This window comes from Mugil cephalus, chromosome 1 (assembly GCF_022458985.1).
Source record: "Mugil cephalus isolate CIBA_MC_2020 chromosome 1, CIBA_Mcephalus_1.1, whole genome shotgun sequence".
In the NCBI taxonomy this organism is placed as follows: Eukaryota; Metazoa; Chordata; class Actinopteri; order Mugiliformes; family Mugilidae; genus Mugil; species Mugil cephalus.
The window spans coordinates 8934035-8959370 of NC_061770.1; the positions used below are offsets into that span (position 1 = coordinate 8934035).

The following is a 25336-nucleotide window of genomic DNA, read 5'->3' on the forward strand; positions in this document are numbered from 1 at the left end:
TTTTTTTTCCACATTAAATTACAGAGAGCAGCGGCATCATTTTCATAATGACAGAGTTTATTTAGAAAAGCTTTCACTGTAAAATGGCAAGACACTGGACATCACAATATTGATCAAACAAACACACCATGGTTTTTCTTTTTCTCCTATGCTAGGATTTTGAGCAAATTCATAGAAAGACACGTTTACACAATTACAGAATGTTAAAGGCCTTCAATCTTAAAAGTACATGAAAAACACCAGTCTCAATATCAAACATGCATGTGAGCCAAATTAAAAATCAGCTTTTATTTCTCCAGTCTCGCCTGTAATTGTCTCTCTAAGGAAAACGTGAAAACGGTTGGCGTGAACCCAATTAAAAAGTTTTTTTTTTTAATATAATAAACCTAGAATAATTTTATTTGCAATTAAAAAGCCTTGCTCACAGTCAACATTAAAATAAATTATATTGCATACTAACCAAAATATCTGAGGAAAACGTAGCACATTTTGAAATTGAGCACAAACTAATTTTGACTAGTTTCTTCCCTTTAGATGGCAAACGTGCCTTTACTAATGAAATGATATCAAATGTTTCCTGTGCTCTGACGATTCAATGTGCCTTTCTCTGGAAACTAAACCGTAACTCGGTTTGCTCTGTGCTTTTGGCATTTATTCTCTTGGCAGCAACATTTCAGTAATTTTTGGATCTTATTGAAAACAAATTGCGCCGTGCAGTCAAATCTGCCTGAAACGAAGGCACTGCTCAAAAAAACAGCGATGTTGCATTTTTCAGCGTCGAAAACAAAGGAGCATTTGTACATGAAGGCTGTAAGAATGACAGAAATGTAACTACATTAGCAGACTCAATGTGCTTCATCAAAGGTCCTCTGTGGACGCTGAATATACAGTTTAATGGCACAGAAGTGACTTCTGTTCATGTTTTCACAGTTGGATGGTTCTGGGCCTGGCTTCAGATTTTTCTGTCAATCATGAATATTTCATGGAGGCCATGCTAACGTTCAGTTTCAGCTGTGAGACATTTCTCGTGGCTAAACAGTGTGACCTCTCCCGGCATCTCCACATTGTGTTAGAAGACATGTTGAAAGTGATCATCTCTCTTGTCACGGCCCTCCAACCACCTATTAATGTTAAAAAAAAATGCTAATCCGTGCTCTGTTTTCTAGGTCTTTAAGTCTCTCTTGGGTTGCAGCGTATTTAAAATGCACTGCTGCACATTTTTGATGCACTTCTGAAATGGTTTGACGGCATTATAAATGTGTGTTGTCTTGCAGCTGGACTTGTCATGAATTTGGATATTTTAAGCTGGCTATGCTAATTCGTATTGCCATCACTTGTGCCGCCGCAGACTTACAGTGTTTGTGCCAAGGTAAACTGTTCATCCCTACAGGCCCTCTCAAAACACTTTGGCAGTATCTTCCTAACCCTCTGCCTCCGTCTCTCCCGGCTGATCTCACACTGTGGTTACAGACAGCAGGGGGTTGTACACTTTCTTCCCATCAGCAGACCTGGTCCCGTGAGCCAGTAGCTCCTGTATGGTGATCCAGTTGTCCAGGATTCTGCGGCTGCGTTTCTTCATGCTCCTGCGGTGGCACAGCTCCAGGATGGAGGTGGGTTCCTGCTGCTGCGTCGCTCCCTGCTGGCTTCCCCCGCCGCCGCCCTGCTCTCGCTCTCTCAGGAAGTCGAGACGGCTCTGCATCATGAACTCCCTGCGCCGCCTCTGCTCTCGGGCCTTCAGCAGCTGCTGCTTGCGCTCCTCCTTGCTCCAGTAGCGGCCCATCTTCATTTCGCTCACCGCGTCGTCGTCTGTTGTCATGCCGCTGCGCTCCTCTCTGATCTTCATGGCGCGGGCCTTCAGGAGGCGATCCCTCACAGGCCTCTTGGCCACGTAGCGTGAGCCATCACTGCGGATCTTCACCTTCCACTCCATGCGAGGGGAGGCAGGCAGCAGAGGAGGGGACAGGGGTAAGGAAACGGCACATGTGTCCTGGGTAACATCTCTACATGTGCTGCCCAGGCTCATGGGGCTGGCATCGCCCTCGGTCTCCATGGTGCCCTCCCTGACAGCATTTCTGAGCCCACCCAGCCGATCGGAGGTGGAGGGGGACCTCAGCTGCATGCAGCTCAGGTACCTCTGAGGCGGCTTTGTTTCAGTCTGACGGCGGGACAGATAAGGGCTGTTTTCTGCACTGCGTCCGCCTGTCTTCTCAGGTGTCCCGTTGGATTTGGGGTTACGCCTCACTCCTCCGTCTGAACCCCTCCTGTTTCCTCCGTCTCGGGTCAGAGACCTAGCCTTAGCTCCAGGGCTGGATGTCTTAGCCTCAGCTCCTCTCCTGGGAGTGTGGGGAGAGTAGGGTTGGTTCAGGTTTGCCTGTGTCCCGTCCCCTCTTTCGGCCTTGGCTCCTCTCTCTCTCTGCCTTGTGGAGGTTGAAAACTGCGAACCCACTTCTGGGAAAAGAGACTCTCCTCGCTCCAGACTCTGCGTGGAGTGTGATGGGTACTGTTCGTTGACCAGAGGGGTGCTCCTGCAACTTTCCCCTCCAGTGTTGTAGGCACTGGTGCTGTCCTTATCTGAGCGCTCCCTCTCTGGAAGCTCGTTGATATCCGACAGAGCGTGGTGACAGGACTCCTCACTGACCAAAGTGCCATTAATGTCCATGCGTCCAGCTCCTATCCCAGCCCCTGCACTCGCCCCGTTCTTGTCCTCAAGAGGCCAAGCCTTCATGCAACGCTCCCTCAGCTGCTGCATCTTCTGGGCCCTCAGGATGTTCCGACACTTGAACTCCAAGTGGCGCAGTTCCTCTTCCAGGAGGGCCATCTCGTGCTGCGTCAGACTCTCATTCCTGTTCACGTCCAGGGACACGCCTCCTCCTTCTTGTGCTGAGCCCTGATCTCCCAGTAGCATCAGAGCGTTACCGTTCTTCTCGTAGTAATATTTGATTTCCAGTAACTCTTTGTACCTCTCACACTCCTCCTCAGTCAGCCCAGGCATCATCATCCTCACAGGATCTGCCATGTAGGCCCTCTCCAGGCGCTCCACCTGTTCCACCCCTCCTCCATTAACACCGTCCAGTCCTAGGAGGGAGTCAGTGCTAAACTGGAGGTCCTGTGAGTGCAGCAAGGGTGGAGTGTCCCCTCTGCCGCCGGACAAAAACTTACGCATGCTGCCCGGGGTATTTGTGGCATTTGTATTGGAGGCACTGGTGTGGTCGTCTCCCAGAAGGTCGTGTTCTGAAGACTCCTCATAGCGTGTGCTTTCATCCGTGCGGCCAACCCCACTGTCCAACTCCTGGCTATTGCTCAGCACTGTCTGGAGCAGATCGGGCGAATCCCTGTTCAGTGAGTGACCATGGCTACGCAGCACACCTCCACCTGAGACACTGCCTGCTCCAGCACCGAGTATAGACGGGCTGTTCCTTAATCTGTGGCTGCTGGCCAGATGGACTGCATTGTCCAGCGGCTCCAAGTCCAGCTCATCCGGATCCAGCTGGTTGTCATTCTGACGTTGTTGAAGGGACGAGAAAGACAAAGTAAAACCATACATTAGGGTTACAATGTGAAGATTTGACAGTGAATGTAACAATATTTTAAAGTGTTTCAGATAAAACACAACTAATTTAAGGTGGACATGTGTGGAGTAACATTAGCGTCTATTTAAAACTTTGACTCTGACGACTTTGCTTTCGTTTCTATTAAACTGTTTCTTAGATGCTTTGATGAAGTCACCAACTTTCTGTCTTTCTTTCAGGTGTCTATGATTTTATAGCAGTAATGCTGCAGAGCAAGAAACAATAACCTCAACACTTCAAATAAATGAGGTGATGGCATCAGGATACTATCTGATCCCTTGATGTGTAATGTGTAAATATAGTTTATAGCAGCTTGTCTGCAGTATATGTCTGAATTGATATGAATGCAGTGCTCCTTTCCATCACTAGGTGGAGCTAGTGCTCTGTGAGGATTTTACATAATTTCAGTTTTTAGTGTAGAGTTATTTGTCTTTGTAATGGACAAAAATCTGTGTTTCTACATCTGTTTGTGATAAAATTAATATAACAATAGTCAGAATTAGAAGATGAAATGTTCAACTAGATGACCCAGTCTTTTATGTGTTTAATAACTGTAGTTATTTCTCACGTTTTTTCTTTGCAGTTTCGATTAACATCCACTGAAAAGCCAATCAAACATATTACCAACACTAAAATTAGAAAACAATGAAACCCTCCCCCTCTTGGCAGACGTTGCTTAATTGGTTTGATTTGAATGTGTGCTGCACGCAGACTGCTGATATTGATTATCTGCTTCTTCATTCTTATTCTTTCAGGACCCCCTCGACTCTCTTTTTTTTTCTCTCTCTCCCCCAAGGCAACAGATCAAGCTTTAATCTCTACTTGTGCATTTCCCTCGGATGATTCTTCGTCCTGCCCTCTCTTGCTTGAATCTTAATGTGGGACAATGCCTCAGCCGTATAAATCTCACCAGCCTTCCGCAGGTAAACCTCACGCTTGTCTGTTCAAACACAAGGACGTCTTTAAACAGAGACGAGGTTATTTGTGTGTGTGTGTGTGTCTTTGGCCTGGATCGTTTTAATGAGGGCCTTTTTTAATCGCTGTACCTCAGACAGCATACAAATTACTGGAGTGCTCAATTGAACCAAGTCCGTCTCCACCTGCAGAACGCTTTTATAACGCTGTGCAGTGAGAAACCCATTTGAGAGGGTCAACATGTGTCAGCTTGTGTGTTGATAAGCAATTCGGCCTAAGTGTGTTACTGTGTGTTACCGCGCCCTTGTATCTGCTAATAGAGTGACCTTGAGGGATACAAAGTGGTGCCATGTTTGCGCCGTGAGTACGAGGCCTATTTGTCTTTGTCTCTCTCTTTGTGCTATCTGAGTTCCCATCACGTGTTTTCACCTTTTTGCTTCTCTGCCTCCTTAAAGAAGGCACCTTCCAGGATAGGATGAAGCAGAGAATCATGTCCGGTTCCTTTTCTACCAGTAACTTTTGTTTTTGTCTCAATGCTAAATGCTGAACTGGAATTTTACTTCCCAGCCGGCTAATTTCTTAGCGCATAAAGAGGGAGATAAATGGAGAGGAGAACTCTTTTTTAGGTCAGTATTCACACCGAGCCTCGCAGCCTCCCTCCCCAAAGACTGCGCATCCAATTTCCTCACCTCTATCTCAGGTCGTGCGAGAAGCAGGGAGACATTAGTGCTGTCCTCTCTGGTGAGAATTGCCACCGCCTCCTCTCTGTTCTGGATGTCCACTCCATTTATCTGACACAGGAAAGAAGAGAATAAACCCGATTATGTAACACCCTTTATACCAACCCTAGCTTCAATTGAAGTGCAGGCTTCGGGAAATGGGTTTTCTTTAGAGATGCTTACAATGGAAATCTCCTTTTAGCTTAAGCGCTTCGGTATTAAAATTCATTTGATTCATAATATTCAGTTAATTCTTGAAAACGTGAGCAAACTGCAGGTCTGCTTTGGACCGTGATTTATCTAAGAGTCATATAATAGCAGCGTAGAGAAGGATTGTGAACACCAGGAAAGTAATTAGGAAGGAAATATCTACCTGTAGTATTCTGTCTCCCTTGCGGATGCGGCCATCCATTGCAGCGATGCTGTTCGGGTTCACCTGACAAAAAGGGAGTTAGTTTAGCGCAGTAAAACGATTCACTGAAACTTTACTAAAGTTTGAGGTTCTATAACACCATCTCCACCTCTCCTACATAGATCCCAAGGTCCTCCTCATCATCCGTCCTGTAACACACCGTCAGGCCGAGTTTGTCCTGCTGACGAGACTTATACAGCTCCACTTCCTGCCGCAGAGAAAAGGTTGACGGATGTTAGGCAGAGAGCAGTGGGGCAGCTTTCTGTAGCGCAGTCATGAGCTACCTTATGGACTCTCACCTCGTACTCCAGCTCATCCTGCCTGTCCACTTCATGCTGAGTGATATCGAAGTAGTCAGTGGGGTCATAGTACACAGGCTCTATAAAGCTGAGGACGAGAACATCCGGGAGAAAAATATTTCAGTAATTGGGGCAGCTACTGGTTTCAAATGTGCGAATGGGACTGGCACAGTGGATGAGCTCTGGTCTGACAGTTTGACATGCAGCAGAGGCCTATTAGACCGCTTCCACTCACAGTTCATTGAATAGATATGGCTCTAGGAGTGGCGGTAGAGGAGGCGAAGGAGGAGGGTCGGGTGGAGGTGGAGCTCCACAGGGGTGCTGGTTGCTCTTGCCCAGAGTCAACATATGCTGGAAGCTGATGTCTGTTTGGGTGCAGCTGTCCACACAGTCGGCCATGCCCATGGTCACCGGCACTTGCCCTCCAGGAGCTCCCGCTAGGCCCGCCCGTCTGCGCGCCCCCCTCCTAAGTATGTTGGACAGCACAGGGTCCCGTATGTCCAGGGTGGGATCCCCAGAAAGGCGCGACAGCTCCTTCCCGTTTACCTGGAAAAGTCACAAAGAGTGGGTTAAAAAGAGACGAGTGCGAGAGGAGAGCAAACTGAATGAATAAAATTGTGTGAGGTGACTTATTCTCTACATTTAGTTTTAACTACATGACACGAGAAACTGAGAAAGAATAAGCACAAAGCCAACTGAGAAACTTATAAGATGGACAAAAAATGATTATGACTGACAAGAAGAGAAGACGACACGAGGTCAGGCTGCAGCGTTTCTATCAGATGGGGAATAGTTAGATCACAGGAGAAAAGGGAAACTACAGCTACGCACGCCTAAAATAAAGACACTATGTTAGTCGACAGAAAACAATTAAAAGAAATATCTGTCACGTGAACATACACATGAACAGTATTTAAATCGCCACACAGCTTGTCTACACACAAACCATAAAAAACATATTTATACAAAAGGTTTCGACACAAAGCTGTATACTGAGACCTTCAATCGACCGTCGGCCTCAAAAGAGCACAGCATGTTGCTTATGTGACCCTTCTGTGGAGAGAAAGAAAGAAGCAAAGCAGAAAGACGGTGGACTTAGAAAGCAATTGCACCTGTGAACAGCTGGAAAGTGGTAAACACAAACGCTTCAGATACTTTCAGTATTCTCAGAGATTAACGTGACTTTCCCTGCTACATCAGCCTTGTGCTTATAGACTCCTTAAAGCGCTTTTATTTTTCTATGAGGCACATTAGAAGCGGTTCCTTTCCACAAACACATTCAGTAATAACACATTCCAGAATAGCGACTTTGATTTCTGTGCTTTTTAGAGGACGGAGAACTTCACTGAAAAACACTATGAAGTCATTTGTGCTGGAACATCCAGGCGCATTAACTGGAACAAATTTTTGCCAGAGACAATTTTTTCATTGTTTTCTTCAGAGCTCTCGCTCCCTCTCTGTTTGGGCCCATGATGATGAAGAAAATAATCCTGAAACACGTTTGATCAGTGCTACATCCCTGTGTGTGTGTGTGTGTGTGTGTGTGTGTGTGTGTGTGTGTGTGTGCCTCCTGCCGGTGCTGTTTTAAAATCATGCGGCTCGTAAAAAAAAAAAAAAAACGTCTCCCCTCGCTCCTCGAGCAGCCGGTTCAAACAGAAAAGAGGAGAGAAAAGGCGCATTAAAAATGAAAGATTATCGAACATGAATCTGGAGAAAGGATCAAAACTTCAAGGTGACGGAAACAAAACAATGATTGTCGAACCTGGCGGGACCTAAAGGGGAAAGGCTCATTCAGTATTTATGCGCGTTTTTTGCTACTTGAGGAATAAGTCCATTTGGTGCAGACTAAACTTTCTCAACAACTATGAGAAGAAAACTTTATATTTATGGTGCACTGCAATGTGACCTTTGACCTCCTGAGCCCCAAGCGGTTGTTTGGAACGCTTCTTAGTTTCTTTAACATAAGATTAAGATCTTTAGATGTTTGGGATTAGTAGGACCTAAGAAATATAAAAAATAATCTTTGAACTGGACGTAGTTGTTGAAAAAGAAACTATGTGGACACGGGGATTATTTCACTGTATATTACAATTTAAGTCAAAATGTGAAGCTGTTTCTCTTAGAATTAGAAACGATGAAATCCCAATGTCCTCAAACGAGTACTTGTGAATTTGTTAAATTTGTGTGTTATATCAAACTAGAAATAAATAATTAATAAGCATAAATAAACAAGTGTATTGATGCTTCATGACAAAACTGTCCCCATATGAGGACACAGGGTCTCAGGAGGTTAATTTAATTTTCCACCTTCATATTCAACATTTTTTTTTTTTTTTTGCTAAAACTATCCCCATTATCCTCAACTTTATTTTGCATTTCGTGTTAGTTAGCGATCATGCAGCATAATGAACTACTTCAGTGGTGTGTATCAGACAGCATTGTCACTGGCTCAAAGCTCTGCTGAGTGCAGCCTCGCCGAGCTGCCGCACATTTTCCCTTGATTCATTATGTGAGACAGATATTAGGCAGCATTAGGACATGCGTGCGCCACAGAGTGTTGCAACGACTCACTGAGCCAGACAGCCTTTGTGTACTTTCATTCATGGTGCACACTGCGCTGACCTTGGCTGTCTGCAACTCTCCACATCTCCACCGCCCTGCTCCATTCTCCCACTCCCTCTCTCATCTCTTGTCCCCTTCCAGTAATTGCATGTCAAATCAATGTTCCCCTGCGTAGCCAAGCACTAAAACTTTCTTGCCACATTCAGCTCCCGTTTCCCTTTATTTTTTCTCCATTTCTCTGCAGCACCGCCACCCAGCCGGTCTACCTTCGCTCCTTTATCCTCAAAATAATTTCCCCCTTCTCTTCCGTCTTCACATCCACACCCTCTCTTGCTCCTTCTTCTTTTTCCTTCTCTGTGCTGCCTCAGCAGTTCTGCGCGCCCTGTCCCCTCCCTGGAGATAACAACTAACCCTCCTCTGGTTCCATCTATTTCAGCCGGCTCGTCTCCTCGTGCGTGTTTGTCCTTCCTGATACTAATGTTCCTCCATAGATCCCCCTGTCTTTCTTAATGAGCAGCAAATAAGATCCTTCCTCTGTACATGGCACACTGGCCATGAACAAATATATATAGTTTGCACTTTGATGCAGCTTTATCTCGGCCCTCTGATGTTTTTTCTCTCCGAACAGCGGGAGGTATCTATTTGTTTCAGCGCCGTGTGCTCTCAAGAATAAGACGGAGAGGCGATTAGGAGACAGCCTCATGGTCATGAGTGACAGGTATGAATACTGAGGTAGTGTGTGTTGGGGGGTTTCTCATTCATTATCAATGAGAGGTGCCGGGATTGCTTTGAAGATGACTTAATGCAGGGTAATGGTTGTCGTGTGTTAGACAGCTCTTTGGACTTGACTTGATGGAGAATCCATTACACCCTTACCTTGCACTGTTGTCTATTATCTCTGGGTTAGTAGGTCATTACGCACATCTACTATTTATGAGTTGCACACGCCATGGAAATAATGAAGCCACGCACATCCCGATACGGAATATTTGTGTTCCAAACGGAATTAAAATTCAGAAAAATTGTTTCCAAAATTCACAGCGGGTGTGGAAGGGGAGTGGGGGGTGGGGCGGTGGCGGTATCGGCTCTGGAGCTCAGGGTGGGGATGATGTGGGCTGAGATGAAAGAGATGCGAGGAGTTCAAAGTGAAGAGGGAGTGAGAGCAAGGCAGGCGAGTGCGGAGGGAGCGAGGGGGAAAAGGGGGTGAGGAGAGGGGTAATGATGCAGGAGGAAAGTGGGGAAAAAAAAAAAAAGAAAACAGGCTTTCAAGGAATTGTCTGGTGAATGTAAATAGCGAGCAAGGCTGGCTCCGGGTTCAGGAGCTGCATGTAAACACACACACAATGGGTGCTCATGGGGAATCACTAAGTGGTTGATGCATAATTAGTTTTTATCTGAAAGCCCTTTAAAGAGCAAATTAATCACGTGTGCTGTACAACAGGCTGAGATGAAAAAGAGGGGGAAGGCAACGACTAACCGCTCAGCGATATCGCACACATAGTCTTCAGTGTAGGTAAAAACAAACAACCTGAAGTGTGCCCTCATGCTAAATCTTCTCAGCACTTCTCACTGCACTTTTCCCCCCCAGAGATTAAATTTATGGCCATTCTCGCAGTATTCATGCAGGATCTCCCGCTTGACCGAAACCTGCACCCCCAACATATTGAATTCCACTTGTTTGGTAATTGATTTTTCTCATCTCCCACGCTTTGAAGGCTCCGCCAGTCACCTCCTCAGAAAATCAATTAATCTGGAGACAGAGTTGACCTACTCCGGGTATAACCCCAATTGTTTGATATCACGGAGCTAATTTAAATAGACAAGCAGGGAGCAATATAAACTGATAACAGCCAGGAGATATTGATTAAAAAGGCTGTTCAAACAATCCCAGAAACGATGGCGATGCAGCTAACAAGCCTCAGTGGGAGTATGTGGCGCACGCCCGGTTCGTCGATACGTTCATCAGTGAGAGCAAAAGATGAGTTATGGGCTGATGTTTTTGCTGATGGTGAGAACATCCGAAGGAGTGCACGCAGCGAAACCAAACTGATCGTTGAAGGACAATGCCACCGACTACATCACCTAGCACCAGTAAGGCATCAGGTCATATTTCTTTCTCCCAGTGTTATTGAATGAGCGCTGAGAGAGACATCCCATCCGTCACAGACCTTTTTTTCCCATCGCATGTCTCAGACATCTGCAAGCCAGATATCAGGAACTTGACAAACTCATGCAACTGTACACAAACACGCTGTTGGCACGTCCACCTGGCAAACAACAACACACATACTCAAAAAGGTAACAAGCTGCTTGTCACGTGATCTGATCAACCGGTTGCAAACAGTTAGCGTTTTGCTTCACTTGACACTTGGCATTTAGCATTTATCAGCCTTGTGAAGCCTGGTGTATAATAAAGTTGGATGTATATATATAATTTGTAGGAGATAATTTTGCACGTGAACAAATTGTTATCTTAGCACTCACTTGCCACTTCATTAAGTGCAAACAAAACAGTCCTGCTTTAAATCTATACTAAATCAGAAATCTTCAGGAGATTGTATCGTACACATGTTTCTTTTATTTTGACAACCCCATTTTAGGCAGTAGGTTAGGTTTTGGTTTAGGGTTAGGTTTAGGTTTAGGGTTAGGATTAGGGTTAGGATTAGGGTTAGGGTTAGCAGAATGTGTTTGATTCAGTTTAACCACACCATAAACTACATCCTCCACAATGATGATGAACAATTAAATCTTTTTTTTTTCCTGTTTCAACATCCACTGAACATCATAACAGACAAGCCATCATTTTTGATTTATTAAAGTGAACTAACTGCATTGTAATATATTTTATGTATAAGCTATTTAATATTCATTAATCCATTGATTATTGATGAGTTAAATTCAACTGTTACCAATGGCATTGACTTGGAATAATAGAAAAAATACCAGTTAAGGATCAGTAATCACTAAGACTATATCATATATCATCATCTGTATATTAAGAGGAGTGGACAAATTAACAATATTCCTAATATACAGCATGTCTTGGACTTTTATTTTATTTTTTATTTTATTTTATTTTTTTGGAACAATTACGTTTTATTTGTGTGTGTGCCAGGTGGTGTCATTGTTACACGTGAACACCGCTGTGCACTCATCTGGCCATGTCTGCCGGCCGCCGGTCTATATTGATTCTGATGTGTTGCCCTCTTGTGAATGTCAGCACGTTTCTCCGTGTCACTGTGAATGAAAGCACATTAGGGTTTGTTTAATGACGCCTGTTGCCATGGAAACAGCCTCCTGCTTTACAGTGTCTGCGGAGAGAAAAAAGAAGGGAGCGGCTGTGGGGATGGGGAGGGGCGCAGGTCCACTGCGTGGTGCTGCAAAATGTATGGAAAAATGCAAGTTCTCACTCAAGAGCGGTTTGTGGCGAACGCACGGCTTCTGCCAACCGAGTCTGTAATTCATCAGCCATTTTTTTCTTTTTTCTTTTTTACTTCTGGCTATAGGAGGTAATATTGATTAGAGACACTCCTGTGGGTGTGTTTCAACCATCAGTGTGCGGCGTATGTGAAGCAGAGGTTCAATGTATAATGCATGACTTTTATTCCTTTGGCAAGAGAAGCAAGTGTTGTGATATCGTCAAATTTAACAGCCTGTTTTTTATGGCACAATTTAGCCAGAAGCTGTTTAATGCTGTATTTATTATCTGAAGACACACACTGTTAGTCAGTAGACTGCATCTAATTGGAAGGTGTAATTGTATGTTAGCTAAGGAGAAAAGCTCAAAGCTGAAAACCTTTGAAGGGACAAACACGCAGCGTGGAAAGCCATAAAATGTGGCGGAGAAAATGTAATTATGTCTGATGATTCTTTTTTTAACGATTAGATATCCGCACAGCGAGATTTGCACTGTCTGTAATCATTACTTGTAATAGCTGAGATTGAATTTTATGGGAAAAGCAGCATGTTGTTACTGATCAGCTGCTCAGTTTATCTGTTTTTCCCTTAACGTATTTTCTACGGCTTTCGCAGCAACAGCTCCTCTTTCCTAACTGAGACCTCCGGTTTTCATTGTGACTGCACGTGCACTGCCCAACCTCTCACAGCCAACAGCTCTGGCTCTGCTCTTTCGCCTCCATTTGTTCTCAGCATTGTTTGGGGTTTACCAGACAGCGGTGCACGTCGTTTTCTTTTTCTGCTCCACGACCCCCGGCGGCTTTGCATTCAACGTGACAACTCCAGCGCGCTTCCTGTCTGTCTCCGTTCACCTCTCGCCACACCTGTCTGTCTGAGCTTTGGGATGACATGTTTCTAGGGACACAACCTTCACGTGCAGTTGACCTCACACGAGTGAAATCATTTGATTTCCACTTCGCACCACGTTGACCCGCATGCGGTTGGTGTCATTACCTCTGACTCCTGTTAGATAAGGACACTGGGTGAACACTGGCTTTATGATCACATACCAGACTAGCACACCTCGCCCTCCACCCTCCACCCTCCACCCTCCGCCCAAGGGATTTGTAAAGTCACTCAAGCTGTTATATTCCCCTCAGCTTCTCGAAGCGCTTGAATCAATTACTTAGAAAAGAAAAAAACGTCTCTCCCCTTCATCTTTAATTTGCTTATTTTGACTCCCTTTTCGACTCATTACCACTATTTTGGACTCTGCCTCTCCTCCTGTTTTCCCCTCTCTTGGCATCGCCTCTGGCGCCAGATGCAGCCCAGTTAACTGGCCCGGACCCCCGACTCCAACATGCAACAGAGACCCGGCCGAGGCTTCTGTTGCCACAGATACTAAAAGTGTTGCGCCGCGTACCCACGAGTGCTGAGCATTTCCTTCATGCTTAGTAAGCATCGGGCTCCTTTTGGTCAACGAGTGCATCATCAAGCTGCCGAGCAGGACCAACCCTGGGCTCCGCGCGGCCAGATGAGCTCGCTCACATGCAGCCCGGGGTCCCAGTTGGCAGGTGGTGCTGGGGCTGTAACCGTGGCAACCCCTCTCTCCCATAACACTTTAGCCCAGTTTAACAACTCATCCATCCTTCTGCCTCTGTGGCTCTGCAGCACAGATCTACTTTCTCGGAGCCAGTGTGTCCCTGCATGTCATACGACCGTGTCGTCGTAATGATCAAGTACCGTGATTATAATTGTCACTTTTATTGTCATACCCTCACTGCTACAGTGCGGTGCAATTAATAGCTTCAGTCTAGAGGTACTGGGCTAATTAAAATGCACAAAAAGGAATACATGTCCAAGCAGACAGCAGATTACATGCATCACATGATCTGGCGCTTGTATCCAATCTGTCACGTTTAATGCATTCACTGGTTTGATTCAATCAATTAATTTCATTAATTACACAGTATAATGTTATTATCATGTTTAATAATCGTGGTGCTAATGTCTTACTTGCATTTATCCATAAATTATCAGATTTTTTTTTATCTTTGACATTGCCATCAACCAGTAGGTGTGGTTGTAATGATATTTTAATGTTTTTGATTATATAATGTGGTGCTACTGATTTACTTAATTTGAAATAACCAGATGATGCCGTTTATTTTTGTCGTGTTCATCAGTACAAATGTCTGCTTGGATTCCAAACTTGCTACAGGACACGTGTATAATGAATGTTTTGATTGTGCCAACATGGCGGGCTGAATTCTGCTGCACAAAGGAACTTTATCACAAAAACTGTGATTGTCACTCATCCGGCAGCGTCACTGTAAGACGGAGATGAAAACAAAGCACACCACAGAATACTAAGTAGATATAACTTAGTAAGAGAGAGAGAATAAGAGAGAGACTCAAAGAGAGAAACTTGAGCCAGACAGACAGACAGACAGAGAAAGGAGAGGAGGCAGGGCACTCACCTGGAACATTACCCTGTATTGTTCCTCGGGCTTTTGAACCACACACATGTTGCACCCCATTGTGACTTTTGACACTGCGCTGGACTGTGCGGGTTCAACAGCTGCCCTGGATGACCAGTGCTTACACCAGGATTCTTTGTGCGGTCTTTGTCTGAGGCAGTGGGAGAGCCCCACCCTGGTACATTACACTGGTCCTCCTCACAGTAACGCACAGTGCATCCCTACCGGGAAAGACCTCGCTTTAATTGGCTGCGTCACTGTTCTCTTGTCTTGTGTCGTGTTCAGTTCAGTTCAGCTATTGTAATCCAGAATCAATTCAAAGGTGGGGATATTTTCAGAGCAGCACGCCCACATATTTGTTTCTGCTTCCATCGCAGGTGAAAATCAACTTGCGTGTGCTCTTGTTACTGTCTCATAGTTAGAAGAGGAAGGATTGATGATTGGATCTGGAGAAGAAACAAAAAGACGCTCTGTATGAGTCCTGCTAGTTGTTTCAGATGATCCGGTGCTCATCCAGGAGGTTGTCAAAGATGATCACACAGCACACTTGCTGTATCCTGCCCCAGCACATTGGTTCTTTAATGTTAAAAACTCTAGATGAACTCCCCCACACTGTTCCTGCGACTTCTCACTAGCGGCGCTAAATCTCCAAACGGCACACTTTCAGGAGTGCTGTTTGAACAAGTTAGATACAAACAACGATCAAAGAGCTCGCCTCAGCCCTGTTTTTCCTTCAGCTTTCCTCGCTGCCACACTGAGCTTCCCACCCACATCACTCCCTGCTTTCCAGGTTTGCCGTAGGACTGCTGACTGTGGCTGCTGAGATAACTTCCTTAAAAGCTGTGTCTGCCAGGACCCTCTTCACCTGCCTCGGCCCTCCACTTAAGCGTCAACGCATTGTCGAAGCCATTTCCTAATTTAACTTTGTTGAACCCCGTCAAATGGAGGGGATAGAGGGCAGGTAGGCGCGGTGTAAGGTGGTGGCCATTACATTAGCTGGGATCTGTAAGCCCTTCCTGGACGGCTAAGATAAGCGGCGCGCCGGGGACACGAGCCCACAAAACATGCACACCTGCAGACGCATCAAGACGGGAAACAACACACACACGTCTTTCAGCTACAAGCACGAACTGCCAAAATTTCCTGTAACTGTCAGCAGAACTGCCGCCGGTGGAGAAGTCAATTTTCATACAAGCCCTCCGAACAAAAAAAGGCACACACGCCAAGCATGTAACTTTGCAGACTGTCCCAGGGAACTGCAGCAGTTATCTGATGTGCTGTCAGATATCATGACAAATATTGATTCTCGGCTACAGCCCACTCAGCACTCTGACTAGCAGCTCTAGGGTGAGACTGAATGATGGATTATAATTAAATTAGTGACCTCTTAAGCAGAGATCAGACACGACTCTATCCTGGCCATGTAGGGGAATCAATATAAAACCAATTCGTGGATCAATTGGATTTTGTGCTTCCTGCCGTATTACAAATCTCAACCTTAATTATCACAAATATCATCGATGTGTCATCAGCTGTTTTCTGACCCTAACTCAACAAAAACAGGTTCTATTTTCAAATTTAATATTTACTGAAATACATTTCCTCCTGATTCGGTATATTAACTGTCCTTGTCAAGCTCTTACAAATGGCCTCGGCCTGTTTACATGGACCTCTGAGATTAGACTCACCCTGCATCCTTCAGGGACAACCTGAATGAGAAGGGAACAGAATCTAACCGCAACTTTCTCTGCTGTGCTCCCGTCCCCTCGTTTGCCCTCTGAGTCTCATCGTGTCAGCTAAACCTTTATCTTCAATCCTCCGCCGAGCAGCCGCGGCTCGGAAGATCTGCCTCAATGGTCCGTCTCTCTGTGGGTGCCGCCAGCGACAAGGTGTTAGAGCTGCTAATCCTCATTCAAGACTCCACTGCGCCTGTATCCTTTCCACAGGCTGTGTAATCCCAAAGTCTGGCTCCGAAACCACACACATTCAGCCACATATCGCACACACACGGGCACACGGGAAAGCTATCTCCACTCGGCGAGAAGCATGATAAAAAAAAAACAAGCCGACAGTCAAACTCTTGAGAGCTGGCAGCCTATCAAGCTATACAGTGAGGTGCCAGACATGCTCAGCAGGCAGGTGTGCACCAACTGTCGTCCCCGCGCTCCATCTCCTGATCATCATCATCATCATCTACTTCTATCCACCTGCTATCCTACATGATTGTTGCAGTGAAGTGACTACAGTGCTGACCCCATGCTTTCAGAATAAAACATGGCATGGCACGAAAAAACAACTCCTTGCATGTAAAAAGACGCCCTCGGGAGGCAGAGCTGCATGTGGAAAAAAAGTTGGTCGATCTTCAGTCTGCAGCGAGGGGAAAAGGATCAGTCAGTAAGTCCATTTCAATCATCCGCTTGTCTTCAGGTCATTCTCTTTGAAATATCCACAGGAGGGTGCTTATTTTGTAGGAAATAACATAAAAAAAAGAACACGGTGACTAGTCCAGGTGGTTGGAGTCTTGAGCAGAGCGCAGCTCCTGTCTCGGGTCAGTGATAAATCACCACGAGCAGCCTCGCACGATGAGAGAAATCACTGACGGCTGATTGGAGGATACTCCTTGGCTTCTCCCCCTTGGGCACGGCGGTAAACGCGCTCCCCCACTGCAGAAGAGGGGGGAACACAAAAGGCGGCTGTTCCCCAGTGGTGAAGGAGCTCACTGATCCGCACGCCGCACTACTACTGAATCTGAATCTTCTGAATTTTACACCGCATAACCTCTCCTTTTTTTCTCCATCTCTCCCCCCACCCACCACCCTCTTTTTTCTCCACACCCAGGGCTGGGCTACGGCTCTCCCTTCTAGCTCCCCATAATTTTTACCCACACCTCATTTGCTAACCTCTCCCTCCTCCTTACTCTCTCCTCTCCGCTGCCTCTGTCTGTGCTTGTCTGCAGGCAAGAGAGCAAGTGCTAGAAAGTCCACGCATTCTGTCTGAGCAAAACAGGACGAGATAACAAGCAAAAAAAAAAAAAGAATGAAATATTAAGGTTTTCATGTGCAGCAGTATCTCAAAAATCAGGGAATATGGCCCTTAAGCAAGTCGGAGTCACCTTATGCTTGTGTGGGACGTATTTTCTTATCAGTGAAAATCCTCTAACCAAAGCAGGTGGAGATGCCCGTGAGTGGCTGTGAATTTCGATGAGGTTCTGCGCTGCCACAAAAGAAACAGAGGGGGGGTTTAAAAAAAAAGAAGGAAAAACAAGTGAATAACAGGTGTGACAGGATGAATTGAAAGATGTGGAAGAGAGCCAGGAGAGAAAATGCAAATGACTGTGTGGGTGAGCAGTGGCGAAGCGGAGATGGGGTGGAACAACGGTTTTCTGCAGTAATCAAAATGACCTGCTGAAGGGGGACGACGAAGAGGCATATGGAGACATTTCATTTTAAGTATCTGCCCGGCCTAGGAGATATTTATTCATCTTTCTTGTTCTTTCTCTCTCTCTCTCTCTCTCTCTCTCTCTCTCTACACACAGAACATCACTCAAAGGCTAATTTTCTGTTTTAAAAAACGGCTTTGCTGGCAGATTTACTGCAACGCCAAATACTTGAGGGCTGAAGAGGCATTCATTAGAAACCAACATGCTGAGGAGATTTCAGTGCCCATTTGCGACCATTTTTCTTTTAAACGCCTTTGTGTGCACGAAGTCTCTATTACACCAGAGTTACTTATCGACTGCAATGAATAAAGGACAGCCTTTGTAAGCTTGCACTGTTGTGTCACTTAGTTTATCTGCTGCTCGCTCACACACAAACATCCAACCTTCCCTTTCGGTGGTAATTGCTGTAAGCCAGTCTGAAACAGGATTTCACGCTGGCTGTGTCTGGTTCAACAGGCTTACACGTATTTTGGCCCGTCTCACAATGCTGCGCGCCGCTGACGCCGAAAGCACCCCGCGCACTTTACAGTTACTCACACGTGCACAGACTTCTCCTCGTCTCGTTATCTGACGCACACTCAGCCCCAATCTGTCCGCTTCAGATCTTCATCTGAACACGAAAGGTCAGCACGATTCTCTGAAATATCAACTGCCCATTCCACAAAAGCAGATATCATCACATTTAAACAGCCGTCGTGATCTGTTTCAAGCTTAAATACCAACGCTTGTCGTTTCACATCATCCACTGTTGCTTCTTTCATTTCCTCCTGAACTAAGGGCGCGTAGCCTGTAAGTCACCGCCCTTCTGTTCCTCCACCTTTGCCCTGACGCTGCTGAACCTCTTCTGCGCCAGAATGCAGTCACAGGTGACATTAATCAGATGTCTTTTTTAACTTTTAACTTGCCATAGACACCAAACATTAAAGCCACTGAAGTGAATAACATTGACCATCTTGTGAGAATACTTTTTGCTGGGAAACATTTGGACCTGGCATTGACACTCATTGATGGCAGCAACCGTCTCCAACAAGACGCAGTCTGATGCCGGAACACACACAAAAACGGTTTAGGAACAACTGAAAAAACACAAAGAACAGCACAAGGTGTTGACCTGGCCTCCAAATTCACTAGATCCCAAACTGATCAAGTATCTGTGGGATGATCCGCAGAGTCCCCTCCCCTCAACCACCCTTGCCACCCTCAGAAGACCCATGTCCATTATCTGATGAGTCACAACTGTTCTGGAGGCACAGGGGAGACCTTCACAATAAAATGTAATGCCTGATTGGTGTACAGCTACCTGGTAGGACAACTAGCTAAAACAAACCGATCTCTTTTCCATGTACCATGTATTTAAAACTACAGTTAAGACACTTCTACATCTTTTCAGCCTGTTGTTTTACACTAATGTGACAGCTCAATTGACAGTAGTGATGCTAACTAGCCTAGCTTAGCTGAGCAACAGCTACTGGAGCCTTTGAATCTAGTGAAATTCATGAGGTTTAGCATATTTTAAATAAGTACATTTAAATCTTAAACGTATTTAACACAGGTAGAAGAAATCCAGATTTTAGCGTTTATATGACCTACTGGGTTTCTCCTGCTCATTTCAGATTGATGAACAATGAGACTAGGAAAAGTAAAGTTTTATAACTTTTTCTTTTGTGCCTTCAAACTTAAAATCCCTTTTTTGCCCAACTCCAGTTGCTGCTCTGTGCTTTGAGGCCATTACAGATCTCTACTCAACATGACTAATGACCACCAATGCAGAGAAAAAGATAAAGGTATTAATATCGGAGATTCCCTGTTTTATTCCACTGGAGAAGGCGCCACACGATGCATCGTTACAATGCACAAGAGGGAAGAAGTGTGAGCGTCTGGAAAAAATGTGAACGAAAAATGTTAAGCACACATGAGGAAAAGGAAAAGTAGCGACAGCAGCATTAGAGACTCAGCAGAGAAGTTTTTCAAGGGGAATAAAACGGCAGAAGTAGCAGTGAAAGAGGTGGAGAGAAGGATGAATGGAGTTGTTAAAACGAAAGGAAAAGACATATGTAAAAACAAAAGAAAAAAGAAAAATAGTTTCTTTCTTTCCGCTGAGGCGTTCCTTTTGTTTCCAGGGAGCCAGTGGGCTGATAGCAACGGAGCAGTGGAATACTGGCAGAATTTTAACAGTGTTCTCATTATTTATTTACTACTGTGAGGAGGAGACTGCCAGTACATAAATACACTGCAAGAAGAACCACATTTTGGTTTTTTTGCATATGTGTGTGTGTGCATTCATGCGTGTGTGTGTGTGTGTGTGTGTGTGTGTGTGTGTGTGTGTGTGTGTGTGCATGAAGCGTGACTGCCATGTAGTAGTAAGAGTTATGAGTGACAGGTAGTAGAAAAATGACCCCTCGCAGCCACTTCATTCATATTCTGGAGAAGTCGCTGTGTGTGTGAAAGCTATTTCACAGAGGAAACGATGAGGGCCAGCTGCCACAAAGCAGCGGGGAGATGGCAGATGATGAATGGGGACTTAAGAGGTGGAAGAGGACAGTAAATGAAGAGTGGAAAAGGAGTCGAAGGGAAGAGGAGCGAATGGAGAGAGCTCACCGTACCCAAGTGGATAAAACTTTGGCCGACTGAAAGGTGAACTTGCTAATTAAGCGGCTGAAGAACGCAGACCCCACAGTGAATTGACAGCTGATACACAAAAGAGTACTGCTACACAGCCACTTAATCTGCTTACAGATGGTTAAAATAGCATGGTATTCTTCTCGCTTCTATGCTTTTGCCTTTCAAAATTAGGTCCCCCAAACTGTCTTCATAATGAACAATGCAATGGTTGGTAGGTTTTATGCCAAAGGCAGAAGATTGCATTGTTTTGGAGTTGAATCTTTGTATGGAGTGGGTTTAGTTTTGTCTGAAAGTTACAAGTCATGCACCGCCTCAATCTCAAGGGCTCATCACCCAACGCCCGTAAGAACACAGTGGCAACGATTGGGTCGGCCCCTTTATTAAAACGAAGTTAGCTGCTGAATTCACAAAGAAGGAACTCAGTTTTCTCGAGGTCCAAGACTTCTACAGGGAAGGGATCTCCATGCTCCATGACTGCTGCATAATGTGAAGATGCAGGGGGGGGCGGCTGTGTTGAAAATACTGGTTGTGAACTTATCAGTCATCCACCGTACAATCACTGTATCGTGAACTTAGCTTTCTGAATACATTACCGTATGCGATTGACCTCTAGACCTCTGTTAATCATTCAAACTCCAGAGAGACAAACCTTTGAGGCTCCCACTCAATAAATGATAGTACAGGAACACACTCCAAATATTTAGTGAATGGAATTTGGTTAAATGTCTGGAAAAACAGCATGTTGAAAAATCGCACTCAAAAGATGAATTTAAATGTGAATTTAAATTTTTAAATGCTATTGTTGTTCTGCAGCAGGGCTCTGTCTCATTTCAGACCAGAAGTAAAAAAACGTTTGTGGAGATATCCTGCAGTTTACCCTCTTTTCCACAACGCCCGTTTGATACTCTAGGTGATTTTCAAGTTCAAAATGAACAGTCATGATGCTACAAGACACAGTAGGTTAGCCCTGAAAACTTCCATACCAACAATGGCCTGGGCAAGACTGTTGTGCAACAGATGTTTTCTTAAATTACTTTTTATTTAAAATTTAAAAAATATATCTTAATAGTCTGTAGTTTAAACTATGTATCCATAGTGTCTGTAATTGTGGTCTCGGTTAAGGTTTTTGGTAAATTACTTTGACTCTTACAAAATAATATCTCAGTGGGAAAGATAATAAAATCAGGTTACCAGAATAAGAAATGAAACAAAAGAAAAGCTTTTAGCTTGATTTTTTTAATTTTCATTTTAACATGAAATATCACATTTAAAGTAGGCTGAAAGGACAGGTCTGATCGCAGAAAAAAAAATACACGAAAGGAGTGAGAAATCAGACAAAGGCGAGCAGACACGCTTGGAGCTGCTGAGAAGTATAAAGCCTTGAATTTTCCGTCGATCACAAGGGGCTGGCGGTCATGTGGGGCATGTAAGTCGCTCTCACACAAATTAATGGCTTTTTGCAGTAGTCAGGGAGATGAAGGCTTATTCCCCAATGTCAATCCATCACTCTTCTCAAATCCTCACTCATCGCAACCGCGTACCCTCTATTCCCAAATCCCACGTGTCGTGCAACATGTGAGAGAGGGGGATAAAGGAGAGATAAGGTTAAAGGAGGTAATCAAGGAATTGCTTTGGAACAACTCCATCTCACCTGTGAAGTGGAAATGAATGCAGTGCGGGCTTAGACCGAAGAGATTTGTGGCTAACCTGCAGCCGGGCCGCCTTCTTCTTAACGAGGACCCTTCAGAGAGCCGCTCGTGACATCTTTGCAATTAAAAGAGAAATACATGAACAAAGGGAGGAAGGAGAATTTGAAGGGGAGAGAAGCAGGGGTTTGAGGGAGTAAAACACAAAAGAAGTGCGGTGGGCGTTGATTTGAATTTTCCAAAGGGGATGGTGATTACCATGGTACCAGGGGAGGAGGGAGACTTAGCTAGAGTGGCCTAATTAATATGAGCTCTAATACAGAGGTCACAACATGGCGTCTTCATCTCCTCCGCCTGGATGGCTGCACAGCGCTACATCTGAACGCCTGTGTAACAGCATGGGCGGAAACCTGGCGTCACATTAGCGCGGCGCGAAGGACAATATCGAGTAAACAAGATCTCAGCGTGGACTCTAGACTAAACATGTCGGACTTGAGAAATACTCAAACCTGCCGGCTGTGTTTATTAACACACAGTTTTTCCCATTACGATGCCTCATCTTCAATCAATAAAGACCATATCATTAATGTGTTTAATAATCAATATCAACATCCTCACCTATCTTGCCTGCCTGCAGGGACGCAAGTGCAAGGACACATGACACATTAAGAGAAAGGATGCAAAATCCCATTAATTCCACTCCATCCCTCCTCCATCTCCCACTCCCTCCGGATCTCACCTAATGCGATCCCCGATGACCATCCGCCATCTAAATGTTTTTATAGCCAGGAGCTTTGATATTTTTCTGGTCAAGCTCAGACCTCTGCCAGACAGCTTGTGTTTGCCTATAAAAACAAGCGAACAAACAAACAAAAAAATGATGCTCTAGAGTTTTTGTGTACACTGTAGTTTATCCTTTTCCTTTTTCTGATACCAGATGATGTCTGTGTGTCTTTACCCCTCAGCATAAGCGCACAATGAGCCAAACTTATCCCACCCAGGTGTTTTTGAGGCATCTGCTGGCTGTGACGCTTCCCCGCCCACATACTCCTACTTACTTGCCCCCAGGCTCAGGCAAATCAATATATCATTAGAAAGCCCCCCCTCCCCATTCCCCCCCGCTCTGCCTCCAGAAAACCTCCCCTACCTCCCAGCCCACTCTTACTCTGTCATCCCCTCACATTTCACACTATTTCATGCTGTTTTCCTCCCTTCTTTACCTCACCTCTCATCTTCACTCCTTTGGCCTCCACCACCCCCAACCCTCTCTCCCTCCTCCTCTTTCCAGACCTGCTTCTGTCCTTTGTGTATTTCTCTGCATCCACTGCTGAAAACCGTGACAGAGAGGGGTAAAACCGAGAGGAGGTGGAGGAATGGTGGGGGGGTTAAAGGTGTATGGGTGGAATTTGAACCGCATCAGGTAGAGATGGAGATGGCGCTGCGAGGGCAGGGCTGTGAAGCAGGGTGGGTGAAGAAAGAGCAGAGCAAAGCGAGTGGAAGATGGGGAGCACAAGGGGGGAGGGGGGAGGGGAGCGTGGCTGGCTGACTGTGCGGGTGAAATGAATGTGTAATTGCGTTGTAGTGGCTCAACCCCTGAACAACGGAGTGACTGGAGGGAGCGACAGCCGCAGCGGAGGTGTCTGAGCCCGTGCTATGCCGCTGAGTAAACAGAGGAGAGTGTCAGAATAGGCGCGTGCGCATCCCAGCACCTACCACCAGGTAGCCACGCGCCCACCCCTTGCCGCGAAGTGTCAAACATGGCTTGCATGAATGAGCCGTGTAAAGCATAAAAACTTGTTACCGGACCAGGTGCAGGGAAAAGTTCAGTCCATATTTTGTCGGCTGAAAATAGAGACTCTATTATTGGGCCATTTGTGAACAGAGACAGTGAAGGATTGGGCTCCCTCTCTCTGTTCTATTTCCTCTCCTCTGCCCCCCCAAAACAGGCCGCCCATTCACTCACAGCCCACCCCGCCCGGCTCACCATTATTTTATATTCACTCCTCAGTCCCCCTCTTTATTTTCTTTCCCCTTCCTTTTTCCCTCCACTTAGAGCAACGCGAGGAGGGGTGAAGAAGAGGGTAATTAAAATGGGAGCGCTGTGCAGTGAAATGAAACCAGCGCAGGGACACACCTCAACCCCAACTGCAAACAGAGCAGATGAAAATGTGAATGGAATGAAAAGGACTCGGTGTGTTTTCAGATATCCGCGAGCCGCGGCTCCTCTCCTCCCACGTACTCCTACACATTTGCCCTGGGCTCCGCCAAATCCGTCCTGATGTATCCGTCAGGCTGCAGGAAAAGGTAAACAATACACTGCTTCAGATCTCAAGATGGACATGTTACATGGGGAGCAGAAATAGCTAGCTTTGATGACTCGCATAACCTCTGCCTCTCTCCCATGAGCGATGATCAGGTGCAAAGCAGAACAGTAGCTCCTGGACAAGCAGTGGAAGAGATGAAATGGGAACAGTTCACACACACACCCAAAAAAATAAAAAATAAACAAAAAAGCAAGGAAACATGCAGGATATCAGATCCTAGTTACTGTACCATGGTTACTGCAGTGAAAGGGATTGGCAAGACCAGGGAGGGTGCAGATGGAGGAGTCACCTTGAGGGAGGAGAGGGGAAGGAGGAGGGAAGGGACATGGTGGCAATGCCAATGGATTTCTTTTCAGTTCATAAGCTTGTACATACTGAGAAACACGCTTAAAGACCAATTAAGCTGAAACAAGTTGTGGAAATAAAAGGTTATAGCACAAAACAACCGCGTGGAATCCTGGAACAATCCAGCTACGGCCGACATTTATGTCTATTTGTGGTACAAACGTGGGACTAAACACTGGAGTCAGTAGGACTCTGGTCTGTCTCTCTCAGTGGAGGCGCTAGTAGAAATGAAATGATATTGATTTAACTCTCAGGCACAGCTACATGGATTGATCTTCATTCCAGGATATAGGCGCACTCAATGAGAAGTCCTGGCCGCTTTAGTCCACAACACTGCTGTCCTTAAGCTCCCCCGGATTTAATGTTTATCAAGGCTGCAGATCCAGCTTTGGAATCTGAGAATTGCTCTAATGGGGAGGATTAATCATAAGTTGTGTTTTGCACCACTGATTATAAAGTAAAATTAGGTTATTTACAATTATTATTTTATGAAGTGGTGTTTCTGATGTTTTACAGTAATTTTAAAATCCTAAAAGTGATAAGAAGAAGCCTTTCCCCCAACACGTTAAACCACAGTGACACCTATTGGTGAAATCCCGCTACTGATT

General features: G+C 45.3%; 1 protein-coding gene across 2 annotated transcripts; it reads right to left on the reverse strand.

The window, feature by feature from the left end:
• Nucleotides 1-36: 36 nt before the first annotated feature.
• Nucleotides 37-17491, reverse strand: LOC125002157 (PDZ domain-containing protein 4-like). 2 transcript variants are annotated; one of them, XM_047577287.1, is made up of 8 exons: nucleotides 14353-17491; nucleotides 6914-6967; nucleotides 6150-6460; nucleotides 5915-6002; nucleotides 5725-5823; nucleotides 5577-5639; nucleotides 5174-5275; nucleotides 37-3499 (listed from the first exon to the last, which is right to left on the reverse strand). In XM_047577287.1, exons 1-8 carry the CDS (start codon nucleotides 14410-14412, stop codon nucleotides 1454-1456), a joined length of 2823 nt encoding a protein of 940 aa, XP_047433243.1. In that variant the 5' UTR covers nucleotides 14413-17491; the 3' UTR covers nucleotides 37-1453. The 2 variants fall into 2 exon arrangements, with proteins under 2 accessions (XP_047433243.1, XP_047433248.1); XM_047577292.1 differs by lacking the exon at nucleotides 6914-6967 and having other exon boundaries at nucleotides 14353-17490.
• Nucleotides 17492-25336: the final 7845 nt, after the last annotated feature.

Excerpts from the sequence above, each read along its gene's own strand:
- LOC125002157 (XM_047577287.1), bottom strand. The coding sequence starts at position 14,412 with ATGGGGTGCAACATGTGTGTGGTTCAAAAGCCCGAGGAACAATACAGG. Across the intron at positions 6,968-14,352 it reads AATACAGGGTAATGTTCCAG|AAGGGTCACATAAGCAACAT; the intron begins GTGAGTGCCCTG and ends TTCTCTCCACAG. Across the intron at positions 5,824-5,914 it reads AGGATGAGCTGGAGTACGAG|GAAGTGGAGCTGTATAAGTC; the intron begins GTGAGAGTCCAT and ends TCTCTGCGGCAG.